This window comes from Ahaetulla prasina, chromosome 1 (assembly GCF_028640845.1).
Source record: "Ahaetulla prasina isolate Xishuangbanna chromosome 1, ASM2864084v1, whole genome shotgun sequence".
Taxonomy (NCBI): domain Eukaryota; kingdom Metazoa; phylum Chordata; class Lepidosauria; order Squamata; family Colubridae; genus Ahaetulla; species Ahaetulla prasina.
The window spans coordinates 318,845,375-318,859,918 of NC_080539.1; the positions used below are offsets into that span (position 1 = coordinate 318,845,375).

Here is a 14,544-nt window from a genome sequence, read left to right on the forward strand (position 1 = left end):
GCAGCAGCAAGCTGGGTGCCCCCCCCTCCTTCCAATGATGAATAAAAGAAGCAGGGGGCTTTCTTCCTGCCCGAGTCGAAGGGCAAGAGAAGGGCTTTGGGCACTGGTCCCCTTCAAGAAAATTAAGCGCCCCTCTTTGCAAAAGGGAAAAATCCAGACACTAAAAATGTAACCTTACAATGGATGGTGGTCCTACATCATAGCTCTCCTCCATCTCCCCTCTTCCTCCCCGTCGTATCCGCAAAAACAAAATAAAATAGACTTAATTCCATCTGTCAGGGAAAATCTGCCCTGGAGGAAAGTTTCAGCGTGCGCACACACACACACCCTCCTTTGAGCATTATATTCTCCCTTTCGGGCAGAAGCACTGGCTGGATACATGAGTCACTACTGTGACGTTCAGCCAGTCCAGGCCCGACGCATTGAGGTCTGAACGGTGGATCCCTTGGCCTGAAACCTCCGCTTGGCAAGGGGCCCAGGTGAGTCATTCCGACCATTTTCATGGCTTTCTTCCCCTGAGCTCAGCCTCCCGCTCCAGCCCCGCGCCTTGCCTGGAAATCGTCACCTTAGGAACCGCCTAGGCGAGTCAATAACAGGTGATTGCCACGGGAGATTTGGCGACTGAGCCAGAAATGGGCCACAAATCTTCGGTTGTCCTCCTGCTATTGCTTTAGACTAGGTGGCGATTTTCTCCTGCACATTTCCCCCACTTGCCTAGCGTTGTTCTGCAAGGGCATCTCTAACTCTCCTGGTTCAATGGCACTCCACAAAGCCCTGCTGTTGGCTCTATGGAGGCCTCCCAGCATCAAAGAGTTACCAAAATGTGCAGTCTTACTTGCTCTCCCCAGCGCTAGTGGCAAGCAAATGGGTTGGGAAGTAATTTCATGGGAAGAAATTAAAGCAAGCAACCCAGGAGAATTTTTCCCCAATGTCCCATGATTTAAAAGTGGGTCTTGGGAGATCATGATTTTCTGTGAGTTGAATCCAAGGTTAAGTATTTTTCTGAATAATTGGCCTCCCTTTTCATTGACTTCAGTAGACTAAAATAATTTAACCGGAATCCAAAGCCAGGCTATTTACAGTAGAGTACTAACAAGTGGACGTTTCCTCAGAGTAGCTACCTTTATTTTTCTCATTTCTGAACCGCCCATCTACCTCAAGGACAAATCGGTTTCCTCAGAATTAAGGAATAAGTGTGCATTAGATGCAGCAGAGAAGATGGTGGTTTCTCAACTCAACCCCACTCCTTGTCCTTTATACCTTTAAACGTCCCACCCCTAATGGCAGCCCTAATCAACAATTATGCAGTGTAAGCCACTTGGAAAAAATAAGGTTCACTGAACTGAACTCCAGATTTGGATCGGTTCCAGTAGAGCCCATTGGCTCAAGGGATGCGGGTGAGGTTGCCAGTTAATTTCCAGAGGCTTAAAATTGACTAGGATGCTAGTCTTCCAAACCTGCGTCCTTTTCCCTAGAATCCACGTTGTGTGTTTGTGTTTACGTGGATATACTGAAAGAGGCAAGAGTTCTGGGCGTTCCCTAATTTGAGCATCTTTTTCAACGGAGACCAAGGAAAAGATGGCAGGGGACCAGTATGGAGCAGGATCTCTCCCAGATGGAGCAGACAGGCAGCACAACCAGGGCATTCTCCTTGTGTGAAAGTTGTCTTCTAGGTCAGTTCGAATGCAGGCGCTGCAATTTGAATAAAGGATCACCTCTTCCGAGAATTTTCCTGGCTGTGTTAAAGAATTTGAATCCATAATACTATTTCCGGTTTACTTGGGATGGCAAACCTATTTGTTTCTTTTGCATTCCTGAGATTTCCTTGAATTCTCCACCAAGCTAAGATTTGTCCTTATTGATTCACACTGATATGTAGTTCTGTTAATAAATATCGATGAAACCAAAGCAAAAGTTTTTTTTCAAGTAGTGATACCCATATTTTAAGAATGTTTTAACATGCTAACAAAAAGCTCCATCTTCTTTTGTTCCCTGCTGCCAACTCCCCTTCTTAAATCTGGCAATAGAATGAAGTTAAATCCTTGATTCAAGCGAAGGTCTCAAATCAGCAGGAAAGAATAAGAAAGAAAAGTATGCTATTAAAAAAGGAAAAGTGAAACATATTCTTGCATAGGTACTGTTGTTTTTACACCAGACTGCATGGTAAATGAAAGGCCTTGGAATAAAATGCTTGGGAAACAGGTTTGCCATGGAAGAACTTTTACACTGTAGCCAATAGCTATCATTTATAATACACTGATAGAACTTTGTGATCCTAAGTGCATCATCTGGAATAAAATATGCTTAAATTAATATGCATTATTACAAACACTGTAAGGCTACAGTAATTAGGATTTGTAAGGCTAATGAAGTCCATTGGAATGTTAACACCTACATTATGGCAACAGATGTGATAGAAACCAACAACATTTTAAAAATCTCAGTCCAATATGATCCAGAGCAATCCCATAAATTTAAATTCGAATGCTTTGCAGTCCTTTGGATAACAGCCAATAAATAAGACTTGATATCTAATCTAAACTTGGATATTCATAAGACACTTGCAAAGTTCCTAGGGCCTTAATTTAACAACGGGTCTGTGGGGTGAGGATGGAACCAAGGGGTATCGTGTAAACTACAGATACAGAAGAGAAGCGACTCTCCCAGATTATGCCTTATTTCCCTCTCCCCATTAATTCAGCAAAACTATATCATACTGCTCTAAATATAATCAGTGATGGTGATGATGAAGAGGACCGTCGTGAAAAAGCTAATGGGTTTGATATTGGGCCAAAGGGTAAGAAATCGCAGCAAACTAAAATACCAGGCGACAAGAAATTGACTGACAATTTGAGCAATGAAAAAGACAACTCTGGTTTATACTCCTGCCTTTTCCGAAAGAATTTAACCTTGTGAGTTAAGCTTGGCATCTCCAGGGCACCGCGGTGCTCGCCGTTTGGGAAGGGGAAGGAATCCTGACCCCTGGGAGATGAACCTCAGCCCGCGGGGAGTCGGTGGAAGAAAAGGAAGGAGACAAGGCCGCCGGGCAGCCACTCTGCTTCTGCAAACGCGCAGCGCCTCCTGTTGTTCGGCTGCGGCGCCAAGCGCACAAGCAACGGGGCGAGCGAGACGCTGCCTTTTTCGCCTTTCCGACGGGTGGCTCTGAAGAACGACGTCCAACGCCCAGTCTGGCCAAGTGGCCTTTGGTAACTGACCTCCTTGGGCCAAAGAAAGGATGTACCGCTCGGATATAATATTACCACTGGATGGGGGTGAGGGTGGGCGGTTCTGGCCACGGGTGGACCGATTGGCGGGCCTCTGATGCCTCTTGCCCGCGAAGGAAGACCAACAGCCAGAAGCCGGCTGCTAATGCTTGGGGGTGGCGGAGAGAGAGAGAGAGGGAGGGGGAGGCAGGCTTCTGGCTCAGCGTTTCCCGAAGAGTGGGCGTGCTGCTGTGGGGTGGTGCCGGGGGCTCTGGAGATCCAGCGTTATCTCCCACCTCCATTCCCAGCGCTCGGGGGAGAGGCTCCTCCTTTACCTGCCGTTTCCTCCAGTGGATAAGTTAACAGTTGCAAATGGGGCCGTGGCGGGGAGGGCTGTGTGCCCGAGAGAACTCCGGGAGAATTCGAAGTTGGGTTTGTTTTTTTTTAGGAAACGGGGAGACAAGGAAAAGGGAGAGAGAAAATGCGGAGGAAAAGCGTGATTTGGAGCCGCAGCAAATGAATAAAACATGAGAGAAGGTTGTCTCGCTCAGGTGATGCAGCCCTAGAGGGAAGAAGCCAGAAATGCTCCCCAACCACCGTCCGCGCTGCCTTTCTTAGGCCAAGCAGAGCCGGGATCCAGAGCTTAACTTCATCACTTCTATAAAGTACTCGGCACGGGACTTAGTTGTTCGACGCGGTCAGCGGGGGGGGCGGGAGGACGGGACCCGATCCGAACACTGTCAGAGGTATCTCACCGGCAGTATCCAGCCAAGCACGACTTACCTCAAAACAGCTAAGCGGGGTTGGATTGCTTAAGGCTTGGTTAGGCGATCCAGAGTGAGACGTCGAAAAAGTCTCCCTGAAGAAGGCAGGGGAGGCAAACAAGGGCAGGGCTGCAGCCAAGAAAACCACCTAGATGTGGTTTTCCACGTGGCGTTCAACTCAATTCCTGGGAATCTTGGTCTTCGCTTTCGGAGCGGCTGAAGCGCTGCTTCTGGGACAAGTCTTGAACTTGATCCACCCCTTGGGATCTCTTTTCTCTCTCTTACCATAGAAAAGCGCCCCCTCTTGTCCCCCGGGGCTCTTAAGAGCCCAATTCCAGCCCTCTTCTTAACTACCCCACTTAGTTGCGCTGTAATGTTGGGAAGCGGCGACTGAGAGGACGGGAGGATATGGGACTCCCTGACATTGCTAAACGCGCCATTCATCAATCCTTTATTGAAAGCCGGACCTTTGACGCGGCAAATGTATTAGGAACCCCTACTAAACCTAGCGGTACTACCGTTAAAGGAAAAGCATGAGAGAATGAATAATCTACTATAGAATGTACTTTCCTTTTATTGTTAAAAAAACAACACATTTCCAGGTTTAGTTTTAGATTGGAGAGTCCAGTGGCAAGCAACTATTCCACACACGGGAAGGAAAGAAGGAGATAGGTTGCAGTTTCTTGGCTGGTTTTGGACATTTTAAAGCTGCCTTCACATTATCCTGGTGCCCAGGGGTGTTCACATCCAGCTGTTCCAGATGTCTGGATGGGAGGATAGTTCTACTCTTCCGAAAACCAGGAGGGGGTTCAGCCCTTTCTCTGCCTTTTGGGAGAAGGGGATGGTAGGAGTGCATTTGGTAGCTATAGGTGTTGGTAGGTAGGTACAGGTATTGGATGGTAGGATGGTAGGAGAGGAGTGTATTTAACCTTGCTAATGGAGTTGTGGGATTTTGCGTCTGAGCCTTGTGAAACAGGGATGAGTCCCCCAGCGGGACAGCCTTGATTCCGTCCTTCTCAGTTGTCTAAAAGGGCAATCGGATGGCGCAGATAGCAGCAGATGTCTAGAGGGGTCGGCTTGTATTTGTTCTCTCCAAATATTCCTTGACTTGGAGAGCAAGGCAACCCTTGAAATTAATGAGGTGAATTCCCACTCTCTGGATCTTTAGGGAAAGGGAATCTGGACAGGGCCAGAAAGGTTTTGCCAAAATTGAGATTATAGGCAATTTAAGGACAGAATCTCTATGCCCGGGGCTAATTAAACAGAGGTTTGGAGGTTTACTTGGCTGAGAAATGGGGGGGGGGGATGAACTGCTCTTGAATAGCTGCTGCACTCTTAAAATAGATGTCACCTATTCTGCAGACCTCAGTTGGTCTCAGCAAAGATTTTTTTCCCCCTAGCTCATCATTTCCAGCAAACGGTTTCCTTTATTAGGAATAGCAAATTTGCCTGCAAGCATATTCAGGTGTAACCAAATACCAGCTCAATTATCTGAAAAGCCGAATTGCAAGAGCCCTGTGGTTTAATTTGGGTCTTGTCACCCTTTCTATTTTAAGAACGCATTTCTGGTCTCCCCCACATCGTCCCAGTTACCTGTCCCAGTTTATTGCCACTGGAAACTGTCTATCGTTTCCTGATTCTAAGGCTCCAACATTATTTTCCTTCCATTCTGGGCTTATTTATTGGTTTATTCCCTTCCCCCACATTAAATTTCAATTGGAACCCAATCAAAATTTCACCTCTTTTCATAGATCAGGATCTGCAGGAGCTGTTGCTCCGTTTTGTTGTGTGTGTGTTTTTAAGAGCTCTACTGCATAGAGTCATTCATTCAACCAAGAAGGATCGTTCCCGATAATGATAATGAAAGTATAGATGGAACAGATTTTCCAACAATATTCTTATGCTCTATGTACACCCAATACACACAAGAAATGAAGTGTATGGGGAGGTGTGGTCTAACAGAATGAGATGGCAGAAGATGAAAATTGCTGCTCACTTTTCAGTTCGGGTTACCTTTCAGGACAGAGGCAATAAAACTGCTTGATCTTTTCATTAGACTTCTCCAGGTGAATTTCGAAGGCCTTCTGAGATTTTGGAAACAATTCCAGGTTGATAGCATTTATGTGTTCTGCAAATGCACAGCCCCATCCAAAGAGTTTGCCCCGAGGAAAATCCGGTGTGCTTCAAGCCCCAAGATACTTTAAGACCGTAGATTCCCAGATAGCTTCAGGATAGCAGCTGAAATCAATTGTGCTGAGAACGGAGAAAATCGGGATGCAGTACCAGGGAAGTGTCTTACTTATTGAGGAAAAGCTGCTTTTAACAAAATTTGCTTTCCTTCAATTTCTTATTAGCGCTCTTCACTGTCAAATTACGGCTCTCAGGGATGCACACTGAAGAAATGGTAACAGCCATAGGACTACATTCGCTGTAAATTTTTATCCCTATTGGTCAGAGGGTATGGCCAAAAATCTGATCAGAAGTTAGGAGTTTGGACCTGTTCTAAATGATTCGCTTGGACTAGGATTTATCAGCGCTGTCAGAGAATGCGAATGATGCCCAAATAAATCTTCCTAGGGAAGGGTTTGTCAACCTTGACAGCTCTTAAGATATGTGGACTTCAACTCTCAGAATTCCCCAGCCACCATGCGGGCTGAAGAATTCTGGAAGTTGAAGTCCACACGTCTTGAAGTTATTGGTCTAGTTACCTATATCTTCCTGTAAGGATACCTTCGTTTATTCTGATAACACTGAAAGGCAGTTTAGGGGAGGGGTTCGTTCACTCTTGGCCAGAAAGCTTCCGGTGTGGTTGTGATCTTAAATCAGATTTAAATCAGATTTAAATCTGATACTTTAGGAGTTATCGTGCCACCTTTAAGTGTCCTATTTTTTCGAATGCAACTAGTTTTTTCCCCAGCCAGGTGATGGGGGTTATATTGTGTATCAATTCTAAGCCACCAGATTTCCTGTTCTATGCTATAGTTTCACACTGCTTTTAAGCAGGAAGGAGGCATAGAGATATGTTCAACTCGTGTAACCGTGGCTCGGGTATAGAATGAGAGTGGAGGTTCGTTCTCCGAGCTTGGAGAACTACACAAGCTCGGAGAGCGAACCTCCACGCGCATGTCCTATACTCATCCTGTCTATTAGGTAAATATGATTAATTGTTCCCTTGTACGAATACAAACGAAAAGGTTTTCTAGTATGTTTAGGAAATCGCCAGATTTTATCCAGGGACTGGCAACACGTAGTAATTGAGGAAGAAGGAGCACAGAAGCAAGGGCAGAACTTCGACTCCCGTGGCAGAATTCTTTCGTTATCCTGATTTGTTTGACACCCCCCCACTTTCTCCATAGCTGCGTCTATTTTTCTCGTCCACGAGAAACTAAATTACAACAGGTCTCTCTCTGTCCTCCATTTCAGGTGGAGAAAAGGATCTGATCCGACCTGGAGCGGGTAATCTATCCTCTTTCCTTGCATGTGTCAAAATACTTACCTCTGGTGCCTCTTATAAATCCCGGAGCAGCGCCCGGTACAGCGTTTAGGACACATGCATAGGAATCCGGTGATCGGCACAGCTTTTCTAGCAATCTCAGCCAAGACAGGTGAGGCCAGAACAGGCAGAAGCCGGGCTGAATACGACATCCCGCAGTCCCGCACATTGCTGGGAAGCGACACTCGTTGTTTCTGCTGTTTAAAATCTGAGTAGGTTACCCTTCTGCCCAAATTCTTCTTCTTAATGGCCCTGGGACATGTTAGGGGAGCTTTCCCCAACTTTTGCTGGGGCTACAACTCCGGAATGCTTTTAGAGGGTCCTGGATTGGGGAAATTTTACCAGACTGCTTAACAGGTTGGGGGAGAGGGGGGAAGAGGGGCAGTCAGCAGCTTCGCTAGACCTAAATCCTCTTCATCCAAACTTCTTACCCTTTTCCTCAGAAGTTGCTGCCGTCCGGAAGGATGTCTATGGAGATTCTCAGTCATCCAGGTCTTGGTTATTCCAAAGGTGCTTTTCTCAAGAGGCAACTGGACTTTTTGGTTTTTCTTTGAAGATCTTTCGCTTCTCATCCAAGAAGCTTCTTCAGCTCTGGCTGGATGGTAAGGAATGGAAGGATTTTTATACTCCTTGACTTTTCCTTGAGTGTAAATCCTTCCGTTTCCCCACCATCCAACAAGAACTGAAGAAGCTTCTTGGGTGAGAAGCGAAAGGTCTTCAAAGAAAAACCAGAAAGTCCAGTTGCCTCTTGAAATAACACTTTGGGATATCAGGAAGGATGGTGTTGTTAAGCAGCTAAATCAAGCTTCCCTCTGGCCTTGACTCCCTCTTTGAAACTGGAAGCACTTCGGCTAGTGAGGCTGCTTAAAGAGAAGAAAAGAAGGACAAATACAAAGCAGGTAGCCTCAGAACAGTTTAGACAGAGCTCTTGGCAATGGTCTTTCTGTTTCAGCTACCTGCTGCAGGTATGGGTTGACCTGTGCACATAGCTGGCTATCCAAGTGATGTTGCACAAACACAATGAGTGGTCCAGTCTGGGAAAGATCTCCTGAGGGATATTGTGCCAGTGTTGTCTCTGATCCCTTTGCCCATGAAAAGAAAATGCCCCTTAGTTTAGGAAATGCAGTACTGTAAGTGAAAAGGTAGAGGACCTTGGCCTCAGCAGATTTCAGGAATAATCCCTGACCTGGCTTAAAATCCAATCTCCAATCCATTCCAGTTGCAAACAACATTGCAAAAGAAGGAGGAACCAACACTCTGAGGCAGCTTCTCCATCATCATTTCTCCTGGTGATGCTTTCCAAATCAATGAATTTATTATTTATGGAAATCTTCCTGAAAATTTAGGCCTCTCTCTCTCTCTCTCTCACACACACACACACACACACACACACAGAGAGAGAGAGAGAGAGAGAGTAAGAGAGAGAGAGAGAGAGAGAGAGAGAGGGAGAGGGAGAGAGCATTGTAGTCTAGTGACCTTCTCCAAAGCCAAGAAGATCTAGCTCCTCTCCACGTGTTGGGATAGGAATGCTGGCCATGGGACTGTGCCAAGGGTGTAAGTGATCAGTGGTTTTGTGCTTTTACAGTTTTAATATCATTCTTTGCTTTTATCTTATTTGCTGCCCACAGTTTCTTGGGTAGACAATGGCCATATAAATTGGATTAATAAATAAATTAAACAGATTTCCAAATTGGAACATACCTAATTGAAGTTATTTGTGAATCTCTCATAAATTCATGATTTAATAGTTTGGCATTGCTAGGTGTTATTTAGAACTCTTCATTCAAATCTCAAGCAGGTAAAAAAATCTATTTCTATAGTCATCTCTCTACATCTTTCTATATCACTCTACTAGACAATCTGCGACCCACTGGGTCATCCTTTCAGATATATTTCCTTAGCTAAATAGAGAGTACAAAGACCTGCTTTGCTGTCAGGCACAGTGTTATGATCCATAGTAATTTTCTCCCTGGAAACTTCCTAGGCCTCTCCACTGACTTGTAAGAAGATGTCTGGGAAAGTTATAAATAGAGATTGTGTGACATGCAACACAGTAGCATGGCAGCCTTGGTTGAAAAGGTTTTGCCCTATGATGCTCCGGTTCACCCAGTTAAAGGCTCTCTCTATTATAGGTCCCGCAGATAGATAGAGCTCTCCATCTCTGTCTATCATTTCTACCAAGTATTTGTGGCTCTCCCATTTGGTGTTTGTATTTTCTAACAAACTTGTGACACAGAATACACAAAGAGTGAACGGCTAGTCTACAATCAGCTTCTGAAGACTGTAACTAAAATTTTTTGAATGCAGCACTGACTGGGCCTAACTGAATGCACAAGAATGGAGAAGACTGCATTAAACAAACAATTCCTTAAGACTAATATTCCTATAAATAAGGATAGGAAAACTTTGCATACCCCCTTGCAAAAAGCTTGCCCTTAACTTAATAAACCCACGGTCAGCATTTATTTTGGGCTATGACTTCAGGAATTCCAGAACTTGCGTTATGTGAAATGAATAATTAGCCTGCTTTCCTTTTGCTAGGATGGTAGATAAGTGAATTATTGTCCCCCAGAGATTCACTATGGAGGACCAGGTAGTATGATGAAAATTTTATGGTTCCCACAAACACCCACCAATCTTTGGATCGCATGGCACATTTACTTTGGTTTTACCCTTAGGATCACTCCTATTTCCTGAACACTAATAATGTGGTCCATATGTATTCAACATTGTTTCATAGATGACATTAAATTGAAAATAAATCACACGTATTAAATATTTGTGAACATTTTGAAGAAGGATGTTAAAAGCAGCAGTCTAGAAGATTTTAAGGAACTCAAGAATAAGGAAAACTGTATTTAGGTTCTAAGTGTACCAGACTTAGTTTGTCAAAATTTGACTGCAAGTTTGTGGAACGACACCTTCACCAAAGGCAACATATACAAAACTCACATGTAAGTAAAATATTTTTAATCCCTCCTTAATTCAGATATACATCATGAAAAACAAACCAGCAGAAATAACTGTTTCCTCCTAAATAGGTGTGGTTTTGGTATGGGAAATACAGAGTATTAGAAACATAATGATTGTTAGTATAATCCTTTGCATGTTTTACTGAAAGTTTAAATCCCATATGGTCAGAATGGCTTACAAACAGCTCCTATGCATGCAGTAAACATACTTACTGAGGAACAAGTTTAAGAATACCATATATGTAATACTACACCATGAATCTCCTATGCATTTTGCTCAGGAACAAGTCCTGCTCAAATCAATTAGATTTATTTCTCAATCCATTGGGATAGGTTTTAGCTACGATTCTGTAAGCCCTTCGGCATAAATTCATCTCACAAAGATTTTCACCTTTCTAAAAAAGACCACCAAAATTATCAATGTGCAAAAGCACCCAATGGTAAGTTAGCATACTTTTAAGGATAGACAACAGCTACTAAAAGAGGATATGGAGATTTATAAAATCATGTGAACAGAGTTTTCATCTATTGAAGTGTGATATGTATGAATAATCAGTTTACTCAGGACATAAACAATAGGCTTTCTCCTTCATTGGCAGTGATAGCCACAGATTTAGATGCTTTATTAAAAGAAGTTAGACTCCTCCCATTGAGGACAGGGCTATTGACTGCTATTCAGCTTGACAGCTGCATTCTATTGCTTCAGTTTTCAAGCTAAGTAGAGTCAGAACTGATTTGTTTTTGGATGCAAGACCTCTGGGAAATGCTAGGGCAGTAAGCTAGATCAGTGATTCTCAACCTTTTCTTCACCATGGACCCCCTTTAAATACCTTTTGTGGCTATGCACCATGGCCATGGGCCCAAAGATTTAACTCAAGATTTGAATAATATTTCTTGAGAACCACTGAGCTATTCTACAAAATCAAGAAACCACTTGGAAAACCACAGTGGCCAGTTACATGGACATAACTATGAAGATACCAGAAACAGAGTTTGAATTAAAGGAGGCGTTATATTACACTTTCAGAACTAATGCCACCCACAAATCAAACTAAAGCAAGCAGTCAAATATAAGATGCTAGGGACTTGCTGTGGAAGAGAACGATCTATTTGCCTGTGAGTCCTACTGCCTCTGAGTACCGCTAGCGAGACAGCCTAGTATTGGATTAGATTGGATTAGATGGTCCATGACCTGAATCAGCAGGGAACTCTTTACTAAAAATGCATGCATGTCCAAGATCAGACTGCAATAAGATGAGAAATGACACTTAAAGAAAACTTTCAGAAAAGTTATCACTATTCAGTTGTACCAATTTTTTCTGCTTTGCTACATCTGGCTGCCTTATGGTTTTGGTGTTTTTCTTATGGTCTCTTTTGATAAAATTAATTGCAAAAAATTAAGGAATAAGAAGGAAGCATTTATTGAAAGATGGAATGTTTGCTTATTTATTAATTAAATTTTTGCTCTGCTGCAATCAAATAACATTCAGCAACTTCCATAGTATATAAAAGTAAAAAATTAAAATAGTCACTTTCAACCAGTAACAATTGCAACAAAACCTGTTCATATGTTGTGTACCTTATAGTATTAATGTTCATTAATTAGGGCCTCTGGTGGCTCAACAGGCTAATGCTGTCTGTTATTAACACCAGCTGCTTGCAATTATTGCAGGTTCAAGTCCCACTAGGCCCAAGGTTGACTCAGCCTTCCATCCTTTATAAGGTAGGTAAAATGAGGACCCAGATTGTTGGGGGCAATAAGTTGACTTTGTATATAATATACAAATGGATGAAGACTATTGCTTGACATAGTGTAAGCCGCCCTGAGTCTTCGGAGAAGGGCGGGATATAAATGCAAATAAAAAAAAAATACATCTTGAACATTTGTGCAGAAAAAGTTAAAGCGAAGAGAAGCCCCATTCTTCTGCCAACAATGGCAATAACAAGATCCACCCATCCATAAACCAAACCAAACGCTATCTTGAACTTCATGACATAACCAATTCTGTGATTAAATTGAACGGCAAATTACATAAATATATTATGCCTAGGTCTTGTGATATTAGGAAAATCTATCTGAATCTTGGCAAATACATTTATAACATACCATAAAAAAATCAATGGTAACTTTTTGTTTAATAAGTTGAGCAAAATTTCCCCTGTAAAATGCTGAAAAATATGTTGATCAAGACATCAAAATCATGGACGGTTTTATTGACTTTAAATAAATGTTTTAGTTTGGGCTGTTAAGGAAATGTCTGTGTTTAAATTGGCAAAGAAATAAAGCAAATGTTAGGGACTTAGAAGAAAAAGACATTTGACTACAAAACTATTTGTACGAGTCTAAAATTGGCAAATGAGCAGAAAAGGCCCAACGTGAAAGCATTTGTTTCAAGCTGTCCCTAGGTATAATTTTTGGCCTTCTTCAAGCTATTATAAATCTTTGGAGTTTATATGTGGAAGGGACAGCCTTGCCTCATGTGATTTATTGCAAAGATTTTTTGTCTTGTTTTGGGTTCTCTAGCTTTTAACTATTGCAATAGACAGACAAACTAATAGATTGAACCAGGGCAAAATCTTCACAACATTAAAAGTTCTACAGAAGTTCTTTGGGCTTTTTTCCAGTTCTTGAGTTGGTACAAAACCATCCTGGCACAATATTTGCTCTCCATTAACAATTTGTAAAAAAAATAAGAATTAGCTAATATTTTAAGTATACAGCAGTCGAATTAGATTTTTAAACTTGTTATAGTATTTTAATTTGTTTTGGATTTTTGTTGTTTTATTTGCTGTACACCGCCCTGAGTCTTCGGAGAAGGGCAGTATAAAAAAAATGAATAAATAAATAAATAAAATTCCTAATGCTTCAATTATGGGGACGCGGTGGCTCAGGGGCTAGGACATTGAGCTTGTCGATTGAAAGATCAGCAGCTCAGCAGTTCGAATCCCTAGTGCTGCCGTGTAACGGGGTGAGCTCCCATTACTTGTCCCAGCTTCTGCCAACCTAGCAGTTTCGAAAGCACATAAAAATGCAAGTAGAAAAAATAGGGACCACTTTGGTGGGAAGGTAACAGTGTTCCGTGCACCTTTGGCGTTGAGTCATGCCGGCCACATGACCACAGAGACTTCTTCGGACAGCGCTGGCTCTTCGGCTTTGAAATGGAGATGAGCACCGCCCCCTAGAGTCGGCAACGACTAGCACGTATGTGCAAGGGGAACCTTTACCTTTTACCTTTAATGCTTCAATTACATCAAAAATTTGGCTACTCCAAATCTCAACCAACAAATGCTCTGTCTTACACATTGGAAAAAAGAATCAGAACAATAAATACAAGCTTGATGGACATGACCTTGTAGATGACCCTCACTCCGTCAAAGACCTTGGAGTTCTCATATCAAATGATCTAAGTGCCAAAGCCCACTGCAACTACATCGCCAAAAAGGCATTAAGGGTTGTAAACCTAATCTTATGTGGCTTAAGTGTTAAACTACTGAAGTTCGCAGATGACACAACAGTGATTGGTCTCATTCGAGACAATGACGAATCCACATATAGACGAGAGGTCAAACAACTAACTTTGTGGTGCGACCGAAACAATCTGGAACTGAACACACTCAAAACCGTAGAAATGGTGGTAGACTTTAGGAGAAACCCTTCCATACTTCCACCTCTCACTATACTAGACAACACAGTATCAACAGTAGAAACCTTTAAATTTCTAGGTTCTATCATATCACAAGATCTAAAATGGACAGCTAACATCAAAAACATCATCAAAAAAGGACAACAAAGAATGTTCTTTCTGCGCCAACTCAGTAAGCTCAAACTGCCCAAGAAGCTGCTGATCCAGTTCTACAGAGGAATTATTTAGTCTGTCATTTGCATCTCTATAACTGTTTGGTTTGGTTCTGCAACCCAACAAGAAAGACACAGACTTCAGAGGATAAGTAGAACTGCAGAAAAAATAATTGCTACCAACCTGCCTTCCATTGAGGACCTGTATATTGCACGAATCAAGAAGAGGGCCATGAAAATATTTACAGATCCCTCACATCCTGTTTCAACTGCTACCCTCAAAACGACGCTATAGAGCACTGCACATCAGAACAAC

At 42.7% G+C, this 14,544-nt stretch overlaps 1 protein-coding gene across 1 annotated transcript in view; it reads left to right on the forward strand.

Moving 5' to 3' along the window:
* Nucleotides 1-1,594: 1,594 nt before the first annotated feature.
* LOC131187780 (uncharacterized) overlaps nt 1,595-14,544 on the forward strand; it is a 46,335-nt gene continuing 33,385 nt past the window's right edge. Inside the window, exons 1-3 of the mRNA XM_058162399.1 lie at nt 1,595-1,673; nt 2,702-2,797; nt 6,322-6,371. Of these exons, the coding sequence (XP_058018382.1) occupies nt 1,595-1,673; nt 2,702-2,797; nt 6,322-6,371 (225 nt within the window). The remainder of the gene's footprint in view (nt 1,674-2,701; nt 2,798-6,321; nt 6,372-14,544) is intronic.